Source organism: Equus quagga, chromosome 14 (assembly GCF_021613505.1).
Source record: "Equus quagga isolate Etosha38 chromosome 14, UCLA_HA_Equagga_1.0, whole genome shotgun sequence".
NCBI lineage: Eukaryota > Metazoa > Chordata > Mammalia > Perissodactyla > Equidae > Equus > Equus quagga.
In genome coordinates, this window is record NC_060280.1 from 45,393,174 (window position 1) to 45,415,572 (window position 22,399).

Below are 22,399 nucleotides of genomic sequence, written 5' to 3' on the forward strand. Positions count from 1 at the left end.
ACTACATTCATCCAAGTACGACATCTTCCTGCTCTCCCATTGTCAGGGAGCACGCTGTGTGCTCGGCTCACCTAGAGAATCATCATAATTGGACTACCAGATAACGTGCAAACAGGAATCTGTATCATCAAGCAGTCTAACCAGAACCTGTTGTCCTGAAGTTTCTTTCCCACTCTCCACTGAGCCAGGAAATTTTAGTTTGAAACAAATTGATGCCTCAGAATAGCAGGCAGAGTGTCTGTATAATTTCTTCAAGGTCTTCAATTACCCATGCACAGGGCTGTAACTATACGCCATAAAAATGATTCTGGCAAAAAAGGAACCCCTTACATGAGAGGAGTGCTAAGGAGCAAAGGCCTGCTTTCAGTTTTGGAGGTGCTAACTCATGGCCTTCTCAGAACCAACTCCCCCTGTCTGATGCCCTGGGCTGCCTGATCTGGTGAGCAGATAAGCTCTTCCTGCTGACCTGCCCCACTTTTCTTCACCTGGGAGTCACCAAACCTGACCCTGTTGTGAAGATAAGATCTTAAGGCAGAGGGCTATTCTAGACAACATTTTGAAATCCATTCCCATTTTTAAATCACAAGGTAACTTACATTAATATTATGGCTTTACACAGTGCTTCTTAATATCAAAATAGGGCACCATGACTGCCAGCTTGATGAATTATTAAATGCCCCACCCAACTCCCCCTGCATCATCACCATCTATTAACACTGGCGTGCAAGCTTGTTTGTCACACCAAATGAGTCATCCCTGGTGGGAACATTCCTCCTTTAGAGCCATGTGTCTCAACTGAGCTCTGAAGAAAAGGTGCTGGTCCTGCCAAGGAGGCTGAATTGTCCCCCAAAGAGCTCTGGTGTGGGGCTGTTCAGTAAAACGACACAAACGAGTGACTTCATCAGAGGCCAACCCAGTGGCACTGCAGCCAGGGGAGCGGGAGGCCCACCCATTCGTTTTCTGCAGCTCAGGAGAGGCCTGTGCTCCTGAAGTTGCAAAGGGCAGGCACATCTCCATTCGTGACTGCTCCCCGTGACCTACCAGGCCATAAATCAGAAGGCATTCGCTCTTACTCACCAGTACAGCAAGGCACGTGTAATTTAAGTGGGAGTTAATACACAAATAATGATTTTAATGTATGCATACGCATGCACCTATCTGTAACTATACCCAAATTTACTGTTTAAAAACATGCCTATAAATTTCTTTTCTAGTTTTATCATTTTTTAAAAAATGAGCATTTTTCAAATACTTTCTGATTCATACTAAATATTTTCTTCCAAAGATAATAATAGTGCAAGAAATTTTAGAATTTTTTTTAGGCCTTTAGAGGTCTTGGTTTGAATCAGTGAAGAATGGACAGGTGTGGTCAGACCCCTACTATGACTCTATCTCCCTGTGAATGCAGAATACCGTAGATGCCCAAGAACACAAATAAATAGGGCTCAGGTCTGAGGTGCTTCCACAAAGGAGTCTGTTTCCATCCTCCTCAAAGCGGGGCCTCGTGAAGACCAGAGTGTTTGATGCTCTGTTAATGTGGGGTGTGAGCTGGGCAAACTGCATTTATGTCACATTCTGGGCACCAAGAGGTGAAAGGCACCTGGCATGAGTGAGGGGTGTCCAACTGTCATGCTGGCACAGGCCTCTCCAGTGGGATGTGGACCCGAGTGCCACTGGCACCCAGGCTGGTTGCTTCTAACAGAATTACATGCACGTGAGAAGCTGAAGAGTTTCTCTTTCTATGTCTCATCAACGTATCTAGATACTGAGGGGCAGCACTGGACATGCATTAGTGAAATGACTCTGTTGATCAGAAATCAATATGTAAATGTTTCAGTTTTGTTCTTATCTTTCAAATCCGTTTTTTACACATTATTTCATTGGATCCTCATTATTATTATTATACCCATTTACCAGATAGTGAGCCATTTCAGACTTACCAAAGGTTACATGCAGAGAGATTACAACTGAAAGTCAGTGTGTCATGTGGATATGGCTTTTCCTAGAGATCATGTCAGAGCAGTAGTAAAAATGTAAGCACTTATTGAGTACTTACTGTGGTTCAGTGCACTGAAATAAGCACTTTACATACATTATCTTATTTAGTCCTTACTGTAACCCTATGAGAAAGGTGTTATTAAACCCATTTTACAGATGAGGAAATCGAGACTCAGGCAGGCCTTGACTTACTCAAGCCTTCTCTAATAAGTGAAGGAGGCAGGATTTGAAGCCAGATTGGTCAAATTGCTGAACACTCTGTGATATTTAATACTAGACAATATCACCCTCTAAAGGAAGTACATTAACGAAGATGCTAATCTTTGTTTCATTTTGCCAAACGCTACCTACATATAAATTACATCAATGTTGAAAAGAGCAACGATAATGCACACAGGCCTGTGTTTTGCCTTTAGGCCCAATGATTCATGCTGAGGTGGGCGACTCCATCCTGATCGTGTTTAAGAACAAAGCCAGGCAACCCTTCTCCATCTTAGCCCAGGGTGTGGAGATCATGGATAGTGGGAAGCAACTCCAAGTGCCCATCACAAAGCCAGGTAAGTTATACCGGAGATCTGGTCTGTCCTGATAAGGATGCCAGACTCAGCTCTTTTCTGATCTCTGTAGGGTCTTGGAGAGCTCATCTTAATGTCAGTGTGTTCCAGCCATCGCCTAGTCACCCCCAATATGAGATCATAATTCCTCCAACGACCAAGTGTTTACGGAGTTTCTAGGGCAGCATGAGGGACCTGAAAGGGTAGTAAGACATCAAAATAGTTCACACAGATTGAATGTTAGTCTTGTGCCAGGGGCTGTGCTTTATATTTTTAAAACAACCATGAAAGTCATTTATCCTTACAATAACCCAGCTAGGCAGACATAAGCGTATTTCATTGAATCTGATACCAGTGATTACAATATCCATCATTATTTTATCCTTTACTAATAAAAGAAAAAAAAGGCCACCAATTAAACCTTAACATGCTACTGATTGAAAGCGCATCCTAAATTCAGTTTTGTTAAAATGTGAAAAGTGTGCATCTTATAATTGATGAAATTTGGTATTTTTATGTCCAGTTAACAGGTGATGAAGCACAGAGGGGTAAAGAACTTGACCAGGTTGTACGTTAGTAATGGTGGAACCCCAGTTTGTTTGACTTCAGAACCTGAGTTCTTAACTACACATTTCTCTTAAGATGCTTAAAATGAGTTTGAAAGAAAAAAAACCAAGGTGAATCCTTTCGGTTACATAGCAGATTATACATGATGACACTCTAAGTGGTGAAAAATTTCAGGAATATATCTGGAAGTGTTTATAAAACTTTCAGGGAAGGAAATCTCATGAAGATTGATTGATAAATTACAAGCAACTAGGGAAAGTTTTATAAAGGAGGTAGAATTCCAGTTGGGTTTTAAAAGATGCATAGAAGGGAGAGAAGATCTCACAATTTAAGGGGCTTCTCATCACATTTACGCATTTGAAGTGCAGTTGTAATAAATGTCAAGAGCCACTGTGACCTTCAATTACGAACCTGACAGCAACCATAGATATAATTATAGGGGAGTTATATTCCATTTTACCTCTTATGTATAATAACATTATAATGCTTAGTACTACAGATATTATAATAAAGGTCATATAAACTTAAAAAAATTAAAGATGCATAAAAGGAAGAAAAGAAAACAATCTAATGCATCACTAGAAAAAGTCAGCAAAGTACCTATACAAGGACGGGGTTTGGGGACGGACAATCTTCATTAGCCACTATTCCAACTTCTCCTGCCTCTCCCCACCCCACCGCATCCCCTGTATCAGAAGCCTGTGTTTTGCTGCTTCAAGAAACCTCTCATGAACTCCTAAATGTCTATCCATTGGGAAATAGTTAAGCAAATTTTGGAATATCCTTACAGTGGGCTATTTTGCAGCCATTAAATGATATTTAAGAAGGTTCTAATGTCATGGGAAAGACTTGTGGCATCATGTTAAGCAAAATGTAGAAGAAAGACCAGAAGGGAAATAAGCCAAAATGTTAATGATGGTTATATCTTCATGGTGATATTTTGAGTAGTAGTTAGGTGAGTGTCTTTTCGACCTCACACTTTTTTGATTTTCTAGATTTTCTATAATGATTGTGTCTTGCTTTGATGAAGAGGGAAGGAGGTTTTTTTTTTTTTAAAGATTGGCACCCGGGCTAACAACTGTTGCCAATCTTCCTTTTTTTTTTTTTTTCTGCTTTATCTCCCCAAACCCCCCCGTACACAGTTGTATATCTTAGTTGCATGTCCTTCCAGTTGTGGGATGTGGGATGCCGTCTTAACGTGGCCTGACGAGCGGTGCCATGTCCGCACCCAGGATCCGAACCGTAGGCCACTGCAGCGGAGCGTTCAAACTTAATCACTCGGCCACGGAGCCGGCCCCAAGGGAAAGGGTTTTAAATGGGTCAAAAAGGCCATTAAGTAAAGTTATTCATTTTTGATGGTTGAAAGTGACTGTGGAGGGAGGAAGAAAGGTGCCAATCAGGCCCTCGTGGGGGCTTTGGTAGGGCTGTGGGCAAGCCGGGGTGACTGCTCACAGGCTGTTGTACTGACGGTGAAGACTGGCAAGGGACACAGCTCCTCTATGCTGACTGGCATTCAAAGAGTCCTTGATATGGATGCCATGGGAGTGGGGAGAAAAATGATTAGAAAATGGCAAAGGAGCATTTTCCTTATTGGAACTCAAAGGAAGAGAATCCCCACAAGGGTCTCTGACAAGGCTGAAAGGTTTGGGAGAGCCCAGGGATTGGGGATAGGAGCAAGAAACTAACTTGAGCAGGATGTCTAGGCAAGTGGGAGAAGAAAGGTTAATCTGGGCATGCATGAGATAAGAGCCAACTAGCATCATAGGAAAAGTAAGCAGCTTCTATCAAATTTCTCCTTCTTCTTTTATTAAATAACTCAACAGACATCTACTGAGCATCTTCTTTTTGTTTAGAGCTGTGCTCCCCATTGGGGTGAACAGTGGAATGTTCCAAATTTAATAACACCACCCCTGTAGCCACTTGCATTTAGGAAGCTAAATATCAGCCGTTTATCTTGTGATTAACAAGGCATAGGTGCTATAATGAAACCTAATGGAAATTAGACCTGAAGTTGTATTGCCAACCCACTGGCATATGACCAAATGTGGAGTAAAGTTCCATGGAAGCATTACTTTTGCTTTGCTTTGTGGCTCACATTCAGCTATAGGTTATTTGTCCCATTATGGTGGGAATGGGACACGGTTCAAAAGGAAATAATGATTTAAATGTGACTTTTGAGACTTTTACAATGTGATTGTCTCGCTAATTTATGTGAGTTTATTTATGACTCCTCTGTAAGACTCTGGGTCAGCCACAAAAGATACATAGATGTGGTGCCTACACACAGGGACTGCATATTTGTTGTTAGTATACATACAAATGAACATTTATTGACTGCCTTCCGTGGGAGGCACTATCCTAGATATTTTATTTCGTTTAATCTTCACAACAATCTGAAAACTGGGATGACTAACTCACTTTATAAGTAAGGAAGCTAAAGGCCAGCAGGGTTAAGTAGCTTGGATAAATAGGGTAAATAGGAAGTCCTAAGTCTTTCTGATTATCTCCGGTTCTAACTAGATCTCACCGGCCTGCACATTAGAATCACCTAAGAAGCTCTAAAACAATACTGATGCCCTAGTCCCAGACCCCAGATTCTCTAATTTCACTGGTTTGGGGTGAGGCCTGAGCAGTGAGAGATTACCAAACTCCCTGATTGTTCCATAAGAAGCCACGGCTGAGACTCACAGTAACTGAAGTGTGTTCAAGCATAGCTCTTGGGACGGAGATACAAAATTTGAGTAGAAGAAGCAGTGAGGTATAAAATGTCTGCATTTCCTGAAAAGACATCAGGTGACAATAGAAAGGGCAAACTAGAGGGAAGGCTGTCATCTGAAATGAAAAATCTGCCAGTTTGAAACTTCAGAAAATCAAGATACGAGTTTAATGGGAACATTTCTAATGAATGGATAATTCCCCCCAGCAACAAACACTAAGCAAAATACATAAACATCTGTTTGTATTTCTTCAGGCAAATCATCTGGAACAGGTGACACTAGTAAATTCTGCCTATTTCTTATTTATTTCAGGAGAAATAAGAACTTACAGATGGAATGTCCCTAAAAGATCCGGTCCAGGGCCATCTGACCCAAATTGTATTCCATGGGTTTACTATTCAACAGTAAACTTTGTGAAGGTAAAGTGAAGAGAGCAACCATAATGCTTAAGTAATATGGCTTTCAGTTGACTATTCAGGTTATTACAATTCTGTGGGTGTATGTGAAGTGGTGTTTAGGGTTTAGGGCAGGGGTCGCAAACAACGGCATGCCTGTTTGTTTACATCATCCATGGTGGAGTTGAGTAGTTGAGAAACAATATGGCTGGCAAAGTAAAAAATATTTAGCATCTGACACTTTACAGAAAAGGTTTGCTGACCTTTGATCTATAGAGGGAAAAACCAAATCCCAATATTTCAATTACGAAATTTAGAACTTGCAGTGTAGTTTGGAGCAAAAGAGGATATGTAAGTAGATAACTATAAAATAAAAATATATTTTAATATAATTTACACCAAGGTTTTTGATGTGTGAAATATGTCATTTTAAAAGGCATTATCACAGCTGTCAGGGCCCAGGAAAGATGGCACACTCCAAACATGGTAACTGAAATTACTAACTATTTGAATGATAAAAAAGCTAACTTTACGTAGAAATTAAAGTCAAAGATTTAATATTGAATTTGAGTCAGATATGTGTGTGTAAAACAACTAATCTTTAATTATATGTCATAAATCAAAGTCCAAAGTAAAGTCAAATCCGATATAAAACATAAGCATTACCCATTATTAAAAAAAAAGTAAAGGGTTATCTTAACCTTTCTCTTTACTAATAGATGGCTGCATTAATGTCCTTGAGTTGTATTGGATAGTGCAAGAGTTAAGGAGAGACGTACAAGACGCTTGAAAAAATAAGCTTACCTACTGGAATTATGGGAAACCTACATGTATTTGTTTATTCCTTTGTGCGTCCCAACAAATATTTATTGAGCACTTGTGATGTACAAATGACCCCACCAAGTTCTATGAGGGATGCAAATATTCTTGCCTTTAAGGAACTTAGAATCTTTGGGGAAAATAATACATGTGCACACTCATAATTATAATACAACTCTGATTTTGATGAGTTCTATAGGAGTGCAGAGCTATATAGAAGGCATTGGAAAGAGAGTCTAGAAAGAGAGAACATTATGAGCAAAGCTGAAAATAGGAAAGTAGAAAGTGTGTTTGGGAAATCTTGAGAGTCCCAATGGCGATCCTATAGGGTACAAAAGGAAGCAGTGGGGGAGCTTAAGCTAGAAAAGTCCATTGGGAGAGCCCACAAGGGGCCTGAGTACCTGTGGAGGATTTGTATTTTATTTAGTAGGACTCTCACTGGAAAATCACTGAAGACTTCTAGATATGGCAGTGAGGAGTTTAATCTGATAGAGGTAAACAGGATGGGCTGGAGGTGAGGTGAGCCAGAGACCAGAGAGGAGACAATTGCTAGTCCAGGGTGAGGTGTTAAGATCCTACACTAGAAGGGTGGCAGATGGAATGGAAAGGAAGTCACACGATGGAGGAGCATTGTGAAAGGAAACAAAATGTATGATTTGACAGCAAACAAGATGGGACAAAGTGAGGAAGAAGGAGTAATTAAACACTGAAATCAAGTTTTCTGACCTAAATGACAGTGAAAATCACAGTGCTATTAACAGAAGTTGAGAATTCGGAAGAAGGAAATGGTTTGAGGGAAATAATAAAATTCATTTTAGAAATGCTCAGTTGTTTGAATTGTTGCAGGAAACACATCCAGGAGGACTGTCTAAGGAGGCAATTGGAAATGTGGCAGTTTTTCCTCAAAGAAAGTTCAGGGCTGAACAACTTGACATAGAGGTCATCCATGGTCCCATATCATTTATTAATCACCCTGTCCACTTTTACCCGTAGAAAGTGGAATATAAGCATCTGTATAGCTATAAATACAGTCTCACTTGAAAGCAGACAGGAAAAGAAATAACTCATTTATTCAACACACCTTCTATGTACTAGATTCTGGGCTATATTCTGGAGACTTAGTAATGAATGAATGACAGTCTCAGCCTTAAGGAGCTCATTTTGTGGCAAATTTTTGGGTATACTCCAAAATTTTCATAAAGATCACCCTGATTCTTCTTATTTCATGGTCAATAGTCTTTTTACAATGACTTTCTTACTAGCACCTAATCTGCATTATTTAGTTATTTAACGGTTCTTCTAATTCACTTTATTTTTTTTTCAGGATACATATAGTGGTTTGATGGGTCCTCTGATTACATGCAGAGAAGGAGTGTTGAATGAAAAGGGAAGAAGAAGCGATGTTGACTACGAATTTGTTCTCTTGTTTTTGATATTTAATGAGAATGAATCTTGGTATCTGGATGACAATATTAAGAAGTATCTCAATAAAGATCCACGAGATTTTAAGCGTACTGACGATTTTGAAGAGAGCAACAAAATGCATGGTATATCAGAGGTTTAAAAGAAGACCCTTGTTGAGATAAACTCATAGAGCCTGCTCTAACTGTAGGTGGTCCCCAGCCTCCTTCTCTGAGACTTTTCCCATTTCAGGGGCACCTGGAGTGAAGAAATCCCTTAAAGCTTTCCCTCATGGGGAAACAGCCAAGCCATTGGTTGGCTGCCACCAAGGTTTATTGAGGCTTTGGATCAACTGTTTAGAGATCTCTATCTCTGAATGCTGAGCTCCCTAAGCTATAAGACTGTGAAGTAATTCTTAAAAAGTGAATCATCACTTATTGGTATATATCTGTAAGAACACACCACAATTTCTAGTTGATCAAATTTAATGACCTGTTTTTTTTCCAATTATTTTATTGGTTTATTTTTTCAATTATGTTAATAATAATTTTTTTCAATTATTTATTGAGATCATAATGGTTTATGACATTGTATAATTTCAGGTGGACATGATTATTTATCAGTTTCTGTATAGACTGCATCGTGCTCACCAATAGTCTAATTTTTATCTATCACCATATATATGTGTCCCTTTACCCCTTTCACCCACCCCCCAACTCCCTTCCCCTCTGATACCCACTAATCTGTTCTCTTTATCCATATGTTTATCTTCCACATGTGAGTGAAATCACGTGGTGTTTTTCTCTCTATTTCACTTAACGTAATACCCTCAAGGTCCATCCATGTTGTTGCAAATTGGACAATTTTGTCTTTTTCATGGCTGAGTAGTATATACACATATTTCACATCTTTTTAATCCATTCAGCAGTTTATGGTAACTTGGGTTGCTTCCATGTCTTGGCTATTGTGAATAATGCTGCAATAAACACAGGGGTAGGTAAATCACTTTGAATTGTTGATTTCAAGTTCTTTGGATAAATATCCAGCAATGGGATAGCTGGATCGCATGCTATCTCTATTTTTAATTTTTTGATTACTGTTCTTCATAGTGTTTTCCATAGTGGCTGCACCAGTTTACATTCCACCAGCAGTGTATGAGGGTTCCCTTTTCTCCACATCCTCTCCAACATTTGTTATTTTTTGTCTTGGTAGTTATAGCCATTCTGATGGATGTAAGGTGATATCTCATTGTAGTTTTGATTTGCATTTCCCTAATAATTAGGGATGTTGAACATCTTTTCATGTGCATGTTGGCCAGCAGTATATCTTCTTTGGAAAAATGTCTACTCATATCCTCTGCTCATTTTTTTGATCAGGTTGTTTGTTTTGTTGTCATTGAGTTCTTTGAGTTTTTAATTTATTTTGGAAATTAACCCCTTGTCGGATATATGATTTGAAAATATCTTCTCCAAGTTGGTGGGTTGTCTTTTCATTTTGTCCGTGGTTTATTTTGCCTTGCAGAAGCTTTGTAGTATGATGTAGTCCCATTTTTTTATTTTTTCTTTTGTTTCCCATGCCTGAGTAGACGTGGTGTTTGAAAAGATGCTCCTCAGACTGAAGTCAAAGAGTGTACTGCCTATATTTTCTTCTAGTTGTTTTATGGTTTAAGATCTTCAATGTAATTGAAGTCTTTAATCCATTTAGAGTTAATTTTTGTGTATGTGTAAGATAATGGTCTAATTTCATTCTTTTGCATGTGGCTGTCCAGTTTTCCAAACACCATTTATTCAAGAGACTTTCCTTTCTCCATTGTGTGTTCTTGGCTCCTTTGTCAAAGATTAGCTATCCATAGATGTGTGGTTTTATTTCTGGACTTTCAATTCTGTTCCATTTATCTTTGTGTCTGTTTTTTCTGCTAGTACCATGCTGCTTTGATTGCTATAGCTTTGTAGTATATTTTGAAGTCAAAGATTGTGATGCCTCCAGCTTTGTTCTTTTTTCTCAGGATTGCTTTAGCTATTCAGGGTCTTTTGTTATTCCATATAAATTTTAGATTTCTTTGTTCTGTTTCCATGAAGAATGTCATTGGGATTCTGACTGGGATTGCAGTGAATCTGTAGATTGCTTTAGGTAATTTTTTGGGAGGTTTTTGATTACTGTTTTAATCTCTTTACTTGTGATTGGTATATTCAGATTCTCTATTTCTTCTTGATTTAGTTTTGGGAGGTTCTACAAGTCTAAGAATTTATCCATTTCTTCATGTTATCCAATTTGTGGAATATAGTTTTTCATAGTATTCTCTTATAATCCTTTGTGTATCTGTGGTATTTGTGGTAATTTCTCCACTTTCATTTTTAATTTTATTTATCTGAGCCTTCTCTTTTTTTTCCTTAGTGAGTCTGGCTAAGAGTTTGTCAATTTTGTTTATCTTCTTAATGAACCAACTCTTAGTTTCATTGATCTTTTCTACTGTTTTTATTTTTTTTCGGTCTCTATTTCATTTATTTCTGCTCTAATTTTTATTATTTCCCTCCTTCTGCTGACTTTGGGCTTTGTTTGTTATTCTTTTTCTATTTCTGTTAGGTGTAGCTTAAGATTACTTACTTAAGATTTTTCTTGTTTCTTGAGGTGGTCCTGTATTGCTATGAATTTCCCTCCTAGAATTGCTTTTGCTGCATCCCACAAGAGTTAGTATGATGTATTTTCACTTTCATTTGTCTCCAGGTATTTTTTATTTCTCCTTTGATTTCTTCATTGAGCCAATGGTTGTTCAGTAGCATGTTGTTTAGTCTACATATATTTATGACTTTCCCGGCTTTTTTCTTGTAGTTGATTTCTAGTTTCATAGCATTGTGGTTGGAAAAGATGCATGATATGATTTCAGTCTTCTTAAATTTATTGAAGTTTGCCTTATTTCCCAACACATAGTCTATCTTTGAGAATGTTCCATATGGACTTGAGAAGAATGTGTATTCTGCTGTTTTTCGATGGAATGTTCTATATATCTCTGTTAAGTCCATTTGGTCCAGTGTTTCATTTAGGCTCACTATTTCCTTGTTGACTTTCTGTCTAGACAATCTATCCATTGATGGAAGTGGAGTGTTGGTGTCCCCTACTATTATTGTGTTGCTGTTAATTTCTCCCTTTAGGTCTGTTAATAGTTGCTTTATATACTTTGGCACTCCTCTGTTAGGTGCATATATATTCATAAGTGTTATGCCCTCTTCGTGGAATGTCCCTTTTATTATTATATACTGCCCCTCTTTGTCTCTTGTTGCCTTTTTTATCTTGAAGTCTGGTTTGTCTGATACTAGTATGGCAACACCTACTTTCTTTTGTTTGTCATTTCCTTCACTCTGAGCCTGTGTTTATCTTTAGAGCTGAGGTGTGTTTCCTGGAGGCAGTATATTGTTGGGTCTTCTTTTTTAATACATCCAGCTACTTTGTGTCTTTTGATAAGAGAATTCAATCCATTTACATTTAGAGAAATTATTGATTTATGAGGGCTTAATACTGCCATTTTATCTCTTGTTTTCTGGTTTATATTTTGTGTTTTTCTCTTCCCTTGTATTCCTGACCCCCATTTCAGTTCTGTGGTTTTCTGTGATGGTTTTCTCAGTTTTCTCTTTATTTTTGATTTGTGTCTCTGCCCTGATTTTTTGTTTAGTGGTTACCATGAGGTTTGTATAAAAGATGTCATAGATTAGGTAGTCCATTTTCTCATAGCCTCTTGTTTCCATTAGTCTAAGTAGGTTCCATCCCTTACCTCTTCCCCTTCTAAGTTATTATATATATATATATTTTTTTTTTTTTTTTGAGGAAGATTAGCCCTGAGCTAACTACTGCCAGTCCTCCTTTTTTTGCTGAGGAAACCTGCCCCTGAGCTAACATCCATGCCCATCTTCCTCTACTTTATACGTGGGATGCCTACCACAGCATGGCGTGCTAAGCAGTGCCATGTCCCCACCCAGGATCCGAACTGGCAAACCCCGGGCTGCCAAGAAGTGGAACATGCACACTTAACCACCGTGCCACCAGGCCGGCCCCCCTTCTAAGTTATTGTTATCACAAATTATTCTGTTTTGTCTTGTGAGTTTATGATTAATATGAAGTGTTTATAGTTATTTGTTGGTGCTTTTCTTCCCTTTATGTTCTATGTTATACTTGTTTGCTAACCTTTTCTGATAGAGAGCTGCAATTGTCTGATTTTGTCTCTTTATCTCCCTGCTCAAGGCTTTGTAAACCTTTGCCTTTTTGTTTCAGGTATGAGGTCATCCTTGATCATTTCTTGTAAGGGAGCTTTAGTGGTAATGAACTCCCTCAGCTTTTGTTTATCTGGGAAAGATTTTATTTATCCATCGTATCTGAACGATAGTTTCACTGGATAGAGTATCTTTGGCTAAAAGTTTTTGTCATTCAGTATTTTGAATATATCATTCCAATCTCTCGTAGTCTTTCAGGCTTCTGCTGAGATATCCACTGAAAGCCTGATAGGTGTTCCTTTGTAGATTATTTTTCACTGCCTTGCTGACCTTAATATTTTTTGTTTGTCATTTACTTTTGCCAGTTTTACTATTATATGCCTTGAGGTCTTTTTGCATTGATGTAATTAGGAGTTCTATTGGTTTCATGTATCTGTAAGTTCAGTTTTTCCCCCAGGTTTGGGAAGTTCTCAGCTATTATTTCTTTGAACAAGCTCTCTGCTCCTTTCTCCCTCAATTTTCCCTCTGGAATACTTATAATCCTTATGTTGTATTTCTAGTTAAGTCAGATATTTCTCAAAGAATTTCTTTATTTTTTTTCTTAGTTCTCTCTCCTCCACCTGAAGCATTTCTATATTTCTGTCCTCTAAATTACTAATTCTATCCTCCATAATGTCAGCTCTGTTTTTGAAGGTTTCTAGATTTTTTTTTTTATCTCATTCATTGTGTTCTTCATCTCCAGAATTTGTTTGGTTTCTTTTTTTAGAGTTTCAGCTGCCTCCATTACAAAATTTCTATTTTAATGTGTCTATGTTATTTAATTCTATGTATTTTAAGGCAGTTTTTTTAAAGTGAGAGTAACGTGTTCTAATTGAAAAATCTATACTCTCTCGCCAATATCTACTTTTGACCAAAAGTATACAGAAAGATAGGCCTTTCCCAAGGTCACAAAGCTAGTTAACTGCTAACATTGATTAGAATATAATAGCCTGGGGCCAGCCTGGTGGTGTAGTGGTTAAGTTCACATGTTCCACTTTGGCAGCCTGGGTTTTGCTGGTTTGGATCCTGGGTGCGGACATGGCACCACTTGGTAAGCCATGTTGTGGCAGGTGTCCCACATATAAAGTAGAGGAAGATGGGCACGGATGTTAACTCAGGGCCAGTCTTCCTCAGCAAAAAGAGGAGGATTGGCAGCAGATGTTAGCTCATGGCTAATCTTTGTCCAAAAAAAAAAAAAAAAAAAGAATATAATAGCCTGATCTCTGATTCAGCTACTCTTTCCCTTATCAATTTTGCTTTCTTCTCCCAAAAGTTTTTTAGTATGCTCTCTTTTTTTAATGAATGTAACTCACTTGGTTGTGTCATGATGCACAAAATAAAAAGTTAGTAGAAACCAGAGAAGTGAGAGACCCATCGTGTCAACCCAGCTTGAGCTTGGTTTGGTCATTGTAAGGTCATGGGTTCAGCCTATGTGAAGATTTCCTTCTTCTGGAGATTCAGCCAGGCTCAAGAACTTGCTCCAAACTAGTTCTCAGAAAGTGAAATATTAAGGAAATAGCTTCTAACTCATTCAATTTTTATTTATATGAACTTGATTCTCTGTCCTTTAGTCCGCTCATCAGTTGAATGGTATAAACCTGGCTTCTTTACAAACGAGTCTGTAATCCACTTCATAGAGAGAATGTGCCAAATAAACAAGGATTTCTTAGTAATCTGAATTTGGGGTTTAGAATGGTGGGGACATTGGTAAATGTGAGTGAGATTTTTACATGTTTATCCAGCAAATGAAAATATTGGTGACCTAGAGATCTTCTGGAACCATTTCTAAAACCAGATTAAGTAATGGGTGTCTTCTCACTAATCAAAGGTTATTTTCTTTTCACCTTTCTAGCTATTAATGGAAAGATTTTTGGGAATCTTCATGGCCTCATCATGAATGAAGGTACAATGACAAACTGGTACTTGATAGGAATGGGAAGTGAAGTGGACATACATACCATCCATTATCATGCTGAGAGCTTTCTTTTCAAAGTAAGTATAAGGAACATGCTTTGGGGAAGACTTTCAACTAATAGATTCAATGCATTTCCACTGTGAAATAAGAGAGTTATTTGACAATAAGCCTTGTGAGGGGTGATGGTTCATCTTAGAGAATGGAATAGAATAATGTGGTTATGCCTTTCTCCTGGTATATATTGCTTAATATGTACATATATTTATTGTGCTTGTAGAAAACTCTCCAAGCTTCAGATGAGAGTTTTCTCACCAGTTACATGGGGATAATTCTGACCACTCTCGATTATGCTGTTAATATTGTATATGCAAACACCCATAGTATTTTGTCTCTTTTCTTCTCCCTTCCTTTTTTTCTTTCCCTTTCCATTTCCCTTTCTTTTCTATGTGATTAGCCAACAGAATAGCCCTATCTAGTAAAGGAGATATTTCAAGCTTTGGCTTGAGCCGAAAACTTTATCTTGACTTTTGCCCTAGTGAGCTAGGCCAGACCATGAGCAGCCTCCTGCCTTTCTAGCATCAAGCTGTACCATATGGGTAGTGCTGGCTGCATAGACGGGCACCTGGGGAGCTGCTTAAGAAACAGATTGCCAGGCCCCACCCTAGACCTGCTGATTCAGAATCTCCAGGCATAAGGTCCAAATAGTCTGTCATCTCAGGTGCTCAGTGCAGTCTACAAGGAAGTAGACTAGAAAAGAATAATCACATCTTATCTGTGGGGAAAACCTGCATTGGTCTTTTTCTAGTTATACAGGAATAAACAGTAACTTTAATAAAACATCTAATATCTTTTCCTCTCTGTATATTGAATTCAACATAGTTTAAGACACAAAGTATTAGCCTGCAATGATTATATTTTCACATATTAGATGGCTATGCTGCTTTTCAGAACTTGACTTTTCCACCTACATTTAAAAACTTATATTAAAATCTAATAAAATTATAAAAATTATTTTATATGAAATTATAAAAATTATTTTATATACATACAAAATTATTTCCTATCCATATAAACTTAAAAAATAAAGTATAATTTACATGGAATAAAATTCACCCTGTTTAGTGTACAGGTCTGTTTTGATCAGCACATCCAGTGATGTAACCAACACTGATCACAATATAGAACACCTCTATCACCCCCTAAACTGTCCCCATTGCACCCTCTAGAGCGAGCTGCTTCCCCATGCTTAACCCCTGGCAACCACTGATCTGTTTTCTGTTTCAACAGTTTTGCCTTTTTCTGAAATGTCACGTAAATAGAATCGTACAGTCTGTAGCATTTTGAATCTGGCTTGTTTCATTTAGTGTAGGCATTTGAATTGCATCCATCCTGTTGTGTGTATCAATAGTTTGTTCCATTTGATTGTTGAGTAGTATTCCGTTCTATGGATATACATATTACAGCCTGGTTATTCATTCCCCAGTTGAAGGACATTTAGATTGTTTCCAGCTTTTGGTTATTACAGTAAAGTCATTATAAACATTTGTGTACGTGTTTTTGTGTGAACCTAAGTTTTCATTTCCTTTGAGAAAATACCTAGGAGTTAGACTGGTAGGCCATGTGGTAAGTGTATGCTTAACGTTACAAGAAACTGCCAAATGATTTTCCGCAGACCATTTTGCATTTCCACCAGAAATGCATGAGAATGCCACTTATTACACATCCACATTGGCACTTGGTATTTTCCATTTTTATTTTATTTTTGCTTTGCCATCATGTTAAGTGTGTAGTGGTATCTCATTTTTTATTTGCATTTTCCTAATGGCTAATGATATTGGCATCTTTTCATGTGTTTATTTACCATCTGCCATCTGTAAACCTTCTTTGGTGTAGTGTCCAAATTCTATGCCCATTTTTTAATTGGGTTGTTTATTTCCTTATTGTTGAGTTTGAGGGCTTAATCTATTCTGGATATAAATCCCTTACCAGCTATGTGCTCTATAAATATTTGCTCCCAGTCTCTGGTTTACCTTTTTGTTCCCTTAACATTATCTTTCAAAAAGCAGAAATTCTTAATTTTGATGAAGTCCAACTTTATGGATCATGCTTGTGGTGTCATATGTAAGAATTTTTTGCCTAACTTAAGGTCACAAAGGTTTTCTTCTAGAAGTTTTATAGTTTTAGGTTTTATATTTAGGCCTCTGATCCAGATAATTTACATATATTGTACAAGGTTTATTTTTTGCATATAGATGTCCAATTGTTCCCTCCATCACCATACGTTGAAAAGACTACCCTTTCTCCCATGGTGTCAAAATCATAATGATCATATATATGTGGCCTACTTCTGGGCTCTCTAATCTGATACATTGATCTATATGTTTGTCCTTTCTTGAATGCCACACTGTCCTGAAATCAGGTGGTGATAGTTTTAACTATTATAGATCTTTGCCTTCCTATATAAATTTTAGAAACAGCTTGTTGATTTTGATTTAAAAATTCCTTCATGGGGCCGGCCTAGTGGCGTAGTGGTTAAGTTCATGTCATCTGCTTCAGGGGCCTGGGGTTCACAGGTTCACATCCCAGGCATGGACCTAGTACTGCTCATCAAGCCATGCTGTGGTGGCATCCCACATAACATCAAGGAATGTTAGCTAAAGGCCAATCTTCCTCACACACACACACAAATCTTCCTGCTGGGGTTGTGATTGGAATGGCATTGACTCTATACATTGGTTTAGGGAAGAATTGATATCTTAACAATATTGAGCATTCCAATCTATGATCATGGCATATCTGACTATTTTTTAGATTTTTTTTTATTTCTTTCATAGTGTTTTATAGTTTTCAGCATACAAATCTTGCATAGATTTTGTTAGATTATTACCTAAGTATATTATGGGTTTTGGTGATAGTGTAAATGATACTGTTTTCATTTCAATTTCTAATTGCTCATTGACAATTTCTAATTGCTCATTGACAAATATAATTGATTTTTGCATAATTGATCTTGTATCCCACAACTCTGCTAAACTACTTCTAGGAGCTTTTTTGTAGCTTTTGGGGGGATGGTTTCCTACGTAGACAATAATGTTGCCTGTGAATAGAGACATTTTATTTTTTTATTTTCAAATAGTATGCCTTTTATTTCTTGCCTTATTGCGATGGCTAAGACCTCTACTATACTGTTGAATATAAGTGGTGAAAGTGGACATCCTTGCCTTATTCTTAATCTTAGGGGGAATGCATCATCATTCACCATTGAATTTAAAGTTAGCTGTCGGTTTTTAGTAGATCCTATTACCAAGTTGAGGAAGTTTCCTTCTATTCTTGGTTTGCTGAGGGTTTTCTTTTTTTATCATGAACAGATGCTAAATACTATCAAAGGCTTCTTCTGCATCTATTGAGATTATCATATTTCTCTTCTTTAGTCTATAGATGATTTTCTTTAGTACACTGGTAAATTACAATGATTGATTTTCAAATGTTGACCCGGCTTTGACAACCAGCTTTGAGAAAAATGTTGAACCATAATGACAAACACCAGTTGCCATGATGCATTATTCTTTTTATATATTGCTGGATTCAATTTGCTAGTGTTAAGGAATTTTGCATCTGTGTTCATGAAGAATATTGGTTGTAGCTTTCTTTTCTTGTAAAGTATTTGTCTGGTTTTTGTATCAGGGTAATGCTGGCCTCATAAAATGAGTTGGTATTCCTCCCTCTTCCATTTTCTGGAAGAGTTTACTTAGAATTGGTATTATTTCTTCTTTAAATGTTTGGTAGCATTTGCCAATGAAGCCATCTGGACCTGGAGTTTAATTTGTCGGAAGGTCTTAAAACAATTTCAGTTCCTTTAATAGATATAATTTCAGTTTCTTTAATAGATAACCTGAATAGTGATCTTCAGCGGTTTTCATCCTAACAAATTCATCGATTCAAGTTGTAGAATTCATTGATAAACAGTTGTTCATAATATTGCTTTATTATCCTTTTTAATGTCTATAAGGTCTTAGTGATGTCCTCTCTTTCATTCCTGATTTTTGTAGTTTGTGTCTTTTTTCAGTTTGTCTAGAGGTTTGTATTAGTTATCTATTGCTGCATAACAAATTACTCCAAAACTTAGTGGCCTAAAGCAACAAACACTTATTATCTTACAATTTCTCTGAGTTGGGAACCTGGGAGTAGTCTAGCTAGTTGGTTCTGATTCAGCATCTTTCATGAGGCTGCAATCAATATGTGAGCTGGAGCTGCAGTCATCAGGTTTGACTGGGGCTAGAGGATCCACTTCCAAACTCACTCACAGGGCTATTCACTAGAGGCTTCAGTTCCTCAACATGTGGGTATGGCGTGGGAGCTGGCTTCCCCCAGAGTGAGTGATCCAAGAAGAGAAAGCAAGAGAGAGAGAGCCTAAGATTCTTGGAAGTAGAATGCCATCACTTCTGCCATATGTTATTGGTCTCACAGACCAACCCTCACAGAATGTAGGAGGGGACTACAAAGGTTATGGATACCAGCAGGTGAGAATCATTGGGGGCCATTGTGGAGGCTGGCTACCATAAGGATTATCAATTTTATTGATCTGTTCAAAGAACCAGCTTTTGGTTTCTATGATTTATCTCTACTATGTTTCTATTCTCGATTTGATTGATTTCTGCTCTTTATTTTTTCCTTCCTTATACAGATAGATAAATCGTACCGAGAAGATGTGTATGATCTCTTTCCCGGGACATTCCAAACCATCGAACTGTTCGCAGATCACCCAGGGACATGGCTATTACATTGTCACGTGTCTGACCACATCCATGCTGGCATGGAGACAACCTATACGGTCCTTCGGAACATAGGTACTATTGTCTGTCAGTGATGCTAGGTGATAGCCCAGCCTTCCTATAGACCCTGAAAACAGGAGGCAGGAGAGACCCCATCAGGAGCTCAGATTCAAGTAAGAGAGACAGATATATAAATAATAACTATGATAGAATATGATACTTGCCAAAATAGAGTGCAGTGTACAGGATTCAATGGCAGCAGTAGGAGGCAATGGTTAATAGTTTGGGGATATGAGCCAAGATTCCATAGAGGCCATAATGCTTCAGATGGATCTTAAGGGGTCAGCAGAAGCTTGAAAGGTGGATGGGACAGGAACAGCATGTGTACTGCTCTGAAGAGTACCATAGTGGGAATCCAAGGAAGACTTGCAGATACTGATGGGATAAAGTCCTCACTGGTGAAATGACATAATTCTTGAAACTACTCATGCCATGAAAAGAATCCACTTTGACTTCTGTTGTTTATAAAACAATCAATTTTTCTTCTTTGTCCAGATAACCGGATTCCTTACTCCACCAAGTCTCCTGGAGGAGCATCACAGCCGGCCACGGTGCCCTCCAATGGTAATGATCCCTCCCCGAATCCTGCAGGTGAATGGTCAGTGTTCACCCCCCAGGGAAAGGCAGAGGCCTGACACCTCACTTGTTCTTTTCACAGAAGAATCTGGCAAGGAGCAGCTCTATTTCTTTGGCAAGAATCTGGGTCCTAGAGGAGCCAAAGCAGCCTTGGTCATCCTTTTCATCATTGGACTCCTCCTCCTGATCTCCACGGTGATTCTCTCCCTCAGACTGCACTCTGCGAGGATGCGGGCAGCATACCGGGAAGTCCAGTCCTGCGCACTCCCCACGGATGCTCTGTGAACGGACTGGTCTTCCTCACCAGGGAAACTGGACAAGACATCGTTCACTGAGGAAGGCTCACACTGTATCCTGGACCAGGCTCTGATGCTCTGGGACACAATCAAAGCGATTTGCTTTTATTTATTTATTTTTAAATGGGCTGTGAATAATTCTCAGGTATAAAATACAGAAAGAGGAGAACAGGCGTGACTGAGAAAACAGGTTCAGTCTGTTCTCTGAATGAATTCGCTGAAGTGGGGAGACCCTCTGAAGGATGCCTTTAGTTTCCATCTTTCGTAATTCTTAGATTAGACAGTGCTTCCTTAGCCAACCATTTCTAGATGGTTTCTAGATGGACACCTTTGGGAAAGAGTTTATACTGCCTCAGACATCTAACGGCACTGAGTTTTCAGCACTGTTATGTAAAATGCTTCCCTTAGTTATTCCAGGGAAAATAACTTTCTGAGGAGTGCATGGAAATGTCTAAATCAGTATCTGCTGATGGAATTTAACCAAATGAATTTTCTGGAGGCTTTAGCCAACTCTCTTGGCCTTTTCCCCTTTGATAGAAAGAGCCTGTGCACTGTTTGCAACAAAAGGCTAAGTGATAAGCATTTTTTTAAATTGCTGCTGTTTGCATGCAAACCTGTAGAGATACTTGAATGTTTATGACTCACTTCATGTTATATATTTTTACAATATGTTTCCTTGGCAATGTTTGTATTTTCTCAAATCAACTAGCGAATTCGTATCTGTGTTTCAGAATGTGGAGGGCTGGAATCTGTGAAACAGCGGGCTCGGCTCTCCCACGGTGAGTCAGACTCCCTGAGAGTTTAGCAGGAGCTTCTAAGAGGGAGGGACGCCTTGCAGGAGGCAAGTCTGGGCTTGAATCTTGAGTCTGATGCTTCATAGTTAGGGAGATCTTTCCAAGATTCCATCTTCTATGAAATAAAAACAGTCTCATCATGTGAAAAACACCAGGAAGAATTCATCAATGCAGCTGACCAGTTGGGTCAGCAGGAATTTCACAAAATCCTCAATTCCATGCCTCTTAAAGACATAGCCCTTTTTGGAGGAGGGGAAAAAAAGAAAAGGCTAAAAAAAGAGAGTCCCAATGGCAATTTTTTAAACCATTAAATCAGCTTTGAAGATTTGATTACAGTTTTCAAGGCTCAAATGCAAAAATAAAATATTGAACAACTAACCCCATTACGAGGCAATTCATACTGTCTGTATGCAAGCCTAAATGTTAGATGTAAGATTGATAAAAGCAATATTGTTTATTACTAGACTCAGAAATTGCCCTAGCTCAGGGCAAGTTGCCCTGGAATGCCAATGCCAATGCCAATGCAGATGCCAGATGAGTGCTATTAGTATATCTGCCTTAGCAGTTGATCATTTGGATATCCAGGTGAATGATTAGGACCTAATAAATACTCTGGTGGAGGGACCTTTCATACCTTCTCATTTTCATCTTGGTGAGGGGAAACAGGTAATTTGATAGAAGCTATAGTCTTATGTAAAACAAGATGTGAATGCTAATAGTTATGTTCATAGTTTGCTTGAATGTCATATCAAACAGGGTACCCAAAGGATGATTCCAGCCTGCTAACCACTGATAATGCAATTTTGTAGTATGTGCTCTACAGTTTTCATACATGTGTAGGCTGTATAATTTCATAATAATAATTATCATAAATGCTTTATTTATAACTCACTTAGACAATAAATTATTTAGTTGTTAGTTTTTTCCTTTTCTCTTAGTTTATTTTTTTAATGAAAATGAAACCACAAAGTAGTTTGATTACACCACTTCTCTTTGTAATAAAGTTTCACATATTTAAGATGGCGATTTGCATGTCTTTTTTTTTCCACCAGAAATTACCTATCGCTAGACCTGGGGCAGGGAGTTGGCTAGAGAATTTTCTCTTAGATATTTAGCAACTATTCTAGTTATACCTGCTAGAGGAAATGAAACAAAATCCTCAACAAACTAACAGTACATCTCCATAAATAACATGACTGTCCTCAAACATTGTTTGCTCAAGTGTACCACACTTCCGCATTCTCAGCCTCACTGCTTTGAGGAAATCAACCATATTTACATATATCTTTTCCTC

The 22,399-nt window shown here is 38.2% G+C and overlaps 1 protein-coding gene across 2 annotated transcripts in view; it reads left to right on the forward strand.

The window, feature by feature from the left end:
* Nucleotides 1-22,121, forward strand: part of HEPHL1 (hephaestin like 1) — a 77,409-nt gene extending 55,288 nt beyond the window's left edge. The window contains exons 14-20 of one of the 2 annotated variants that reach the window (XM_046685420.1): nucleotides 2,415-2,555; nucleotides 6,149-6,255; nucleotides 8,375-8,597; nucleotides 14,545-14,684; nucleotides 19,292-19,454; nucleotides 19,935-20,003; nucleotides 20,101-22,121. In XM_046685420.1, coding sequence (XP_046541376.1) covers nucleotides 2,415-2,555; nucleotides 6,149-6,255; nucleotides 8,375-8,597; nucleotides 14,545-14,684; nucleotides 19,292-19,454; nucleotides 19,935-20,003; nucleotides 20,101-20,300 — 1,043 coding nt within the window. In that variant the 3' untranslated portion in view covers nucleotides 20,301-22,121. Of the gene's footprint in view, nucleotides 1-2,414; nucleotides 2,556-6,148; nucleotides 6,256-8,374; nucleotides 8,598-14,544; nucleotides 14,685-19,291; nucleotides 19,455-19,934; nucleotides 20,004-20,097 lie in introns of both variants that reach the window. The other variant, XM_046685419.1, reaches the window with a different exon arrangement.
* The last annotated feature ends 278 nt before the right edge of the window (nucleotides 22,122-22,399 follow it).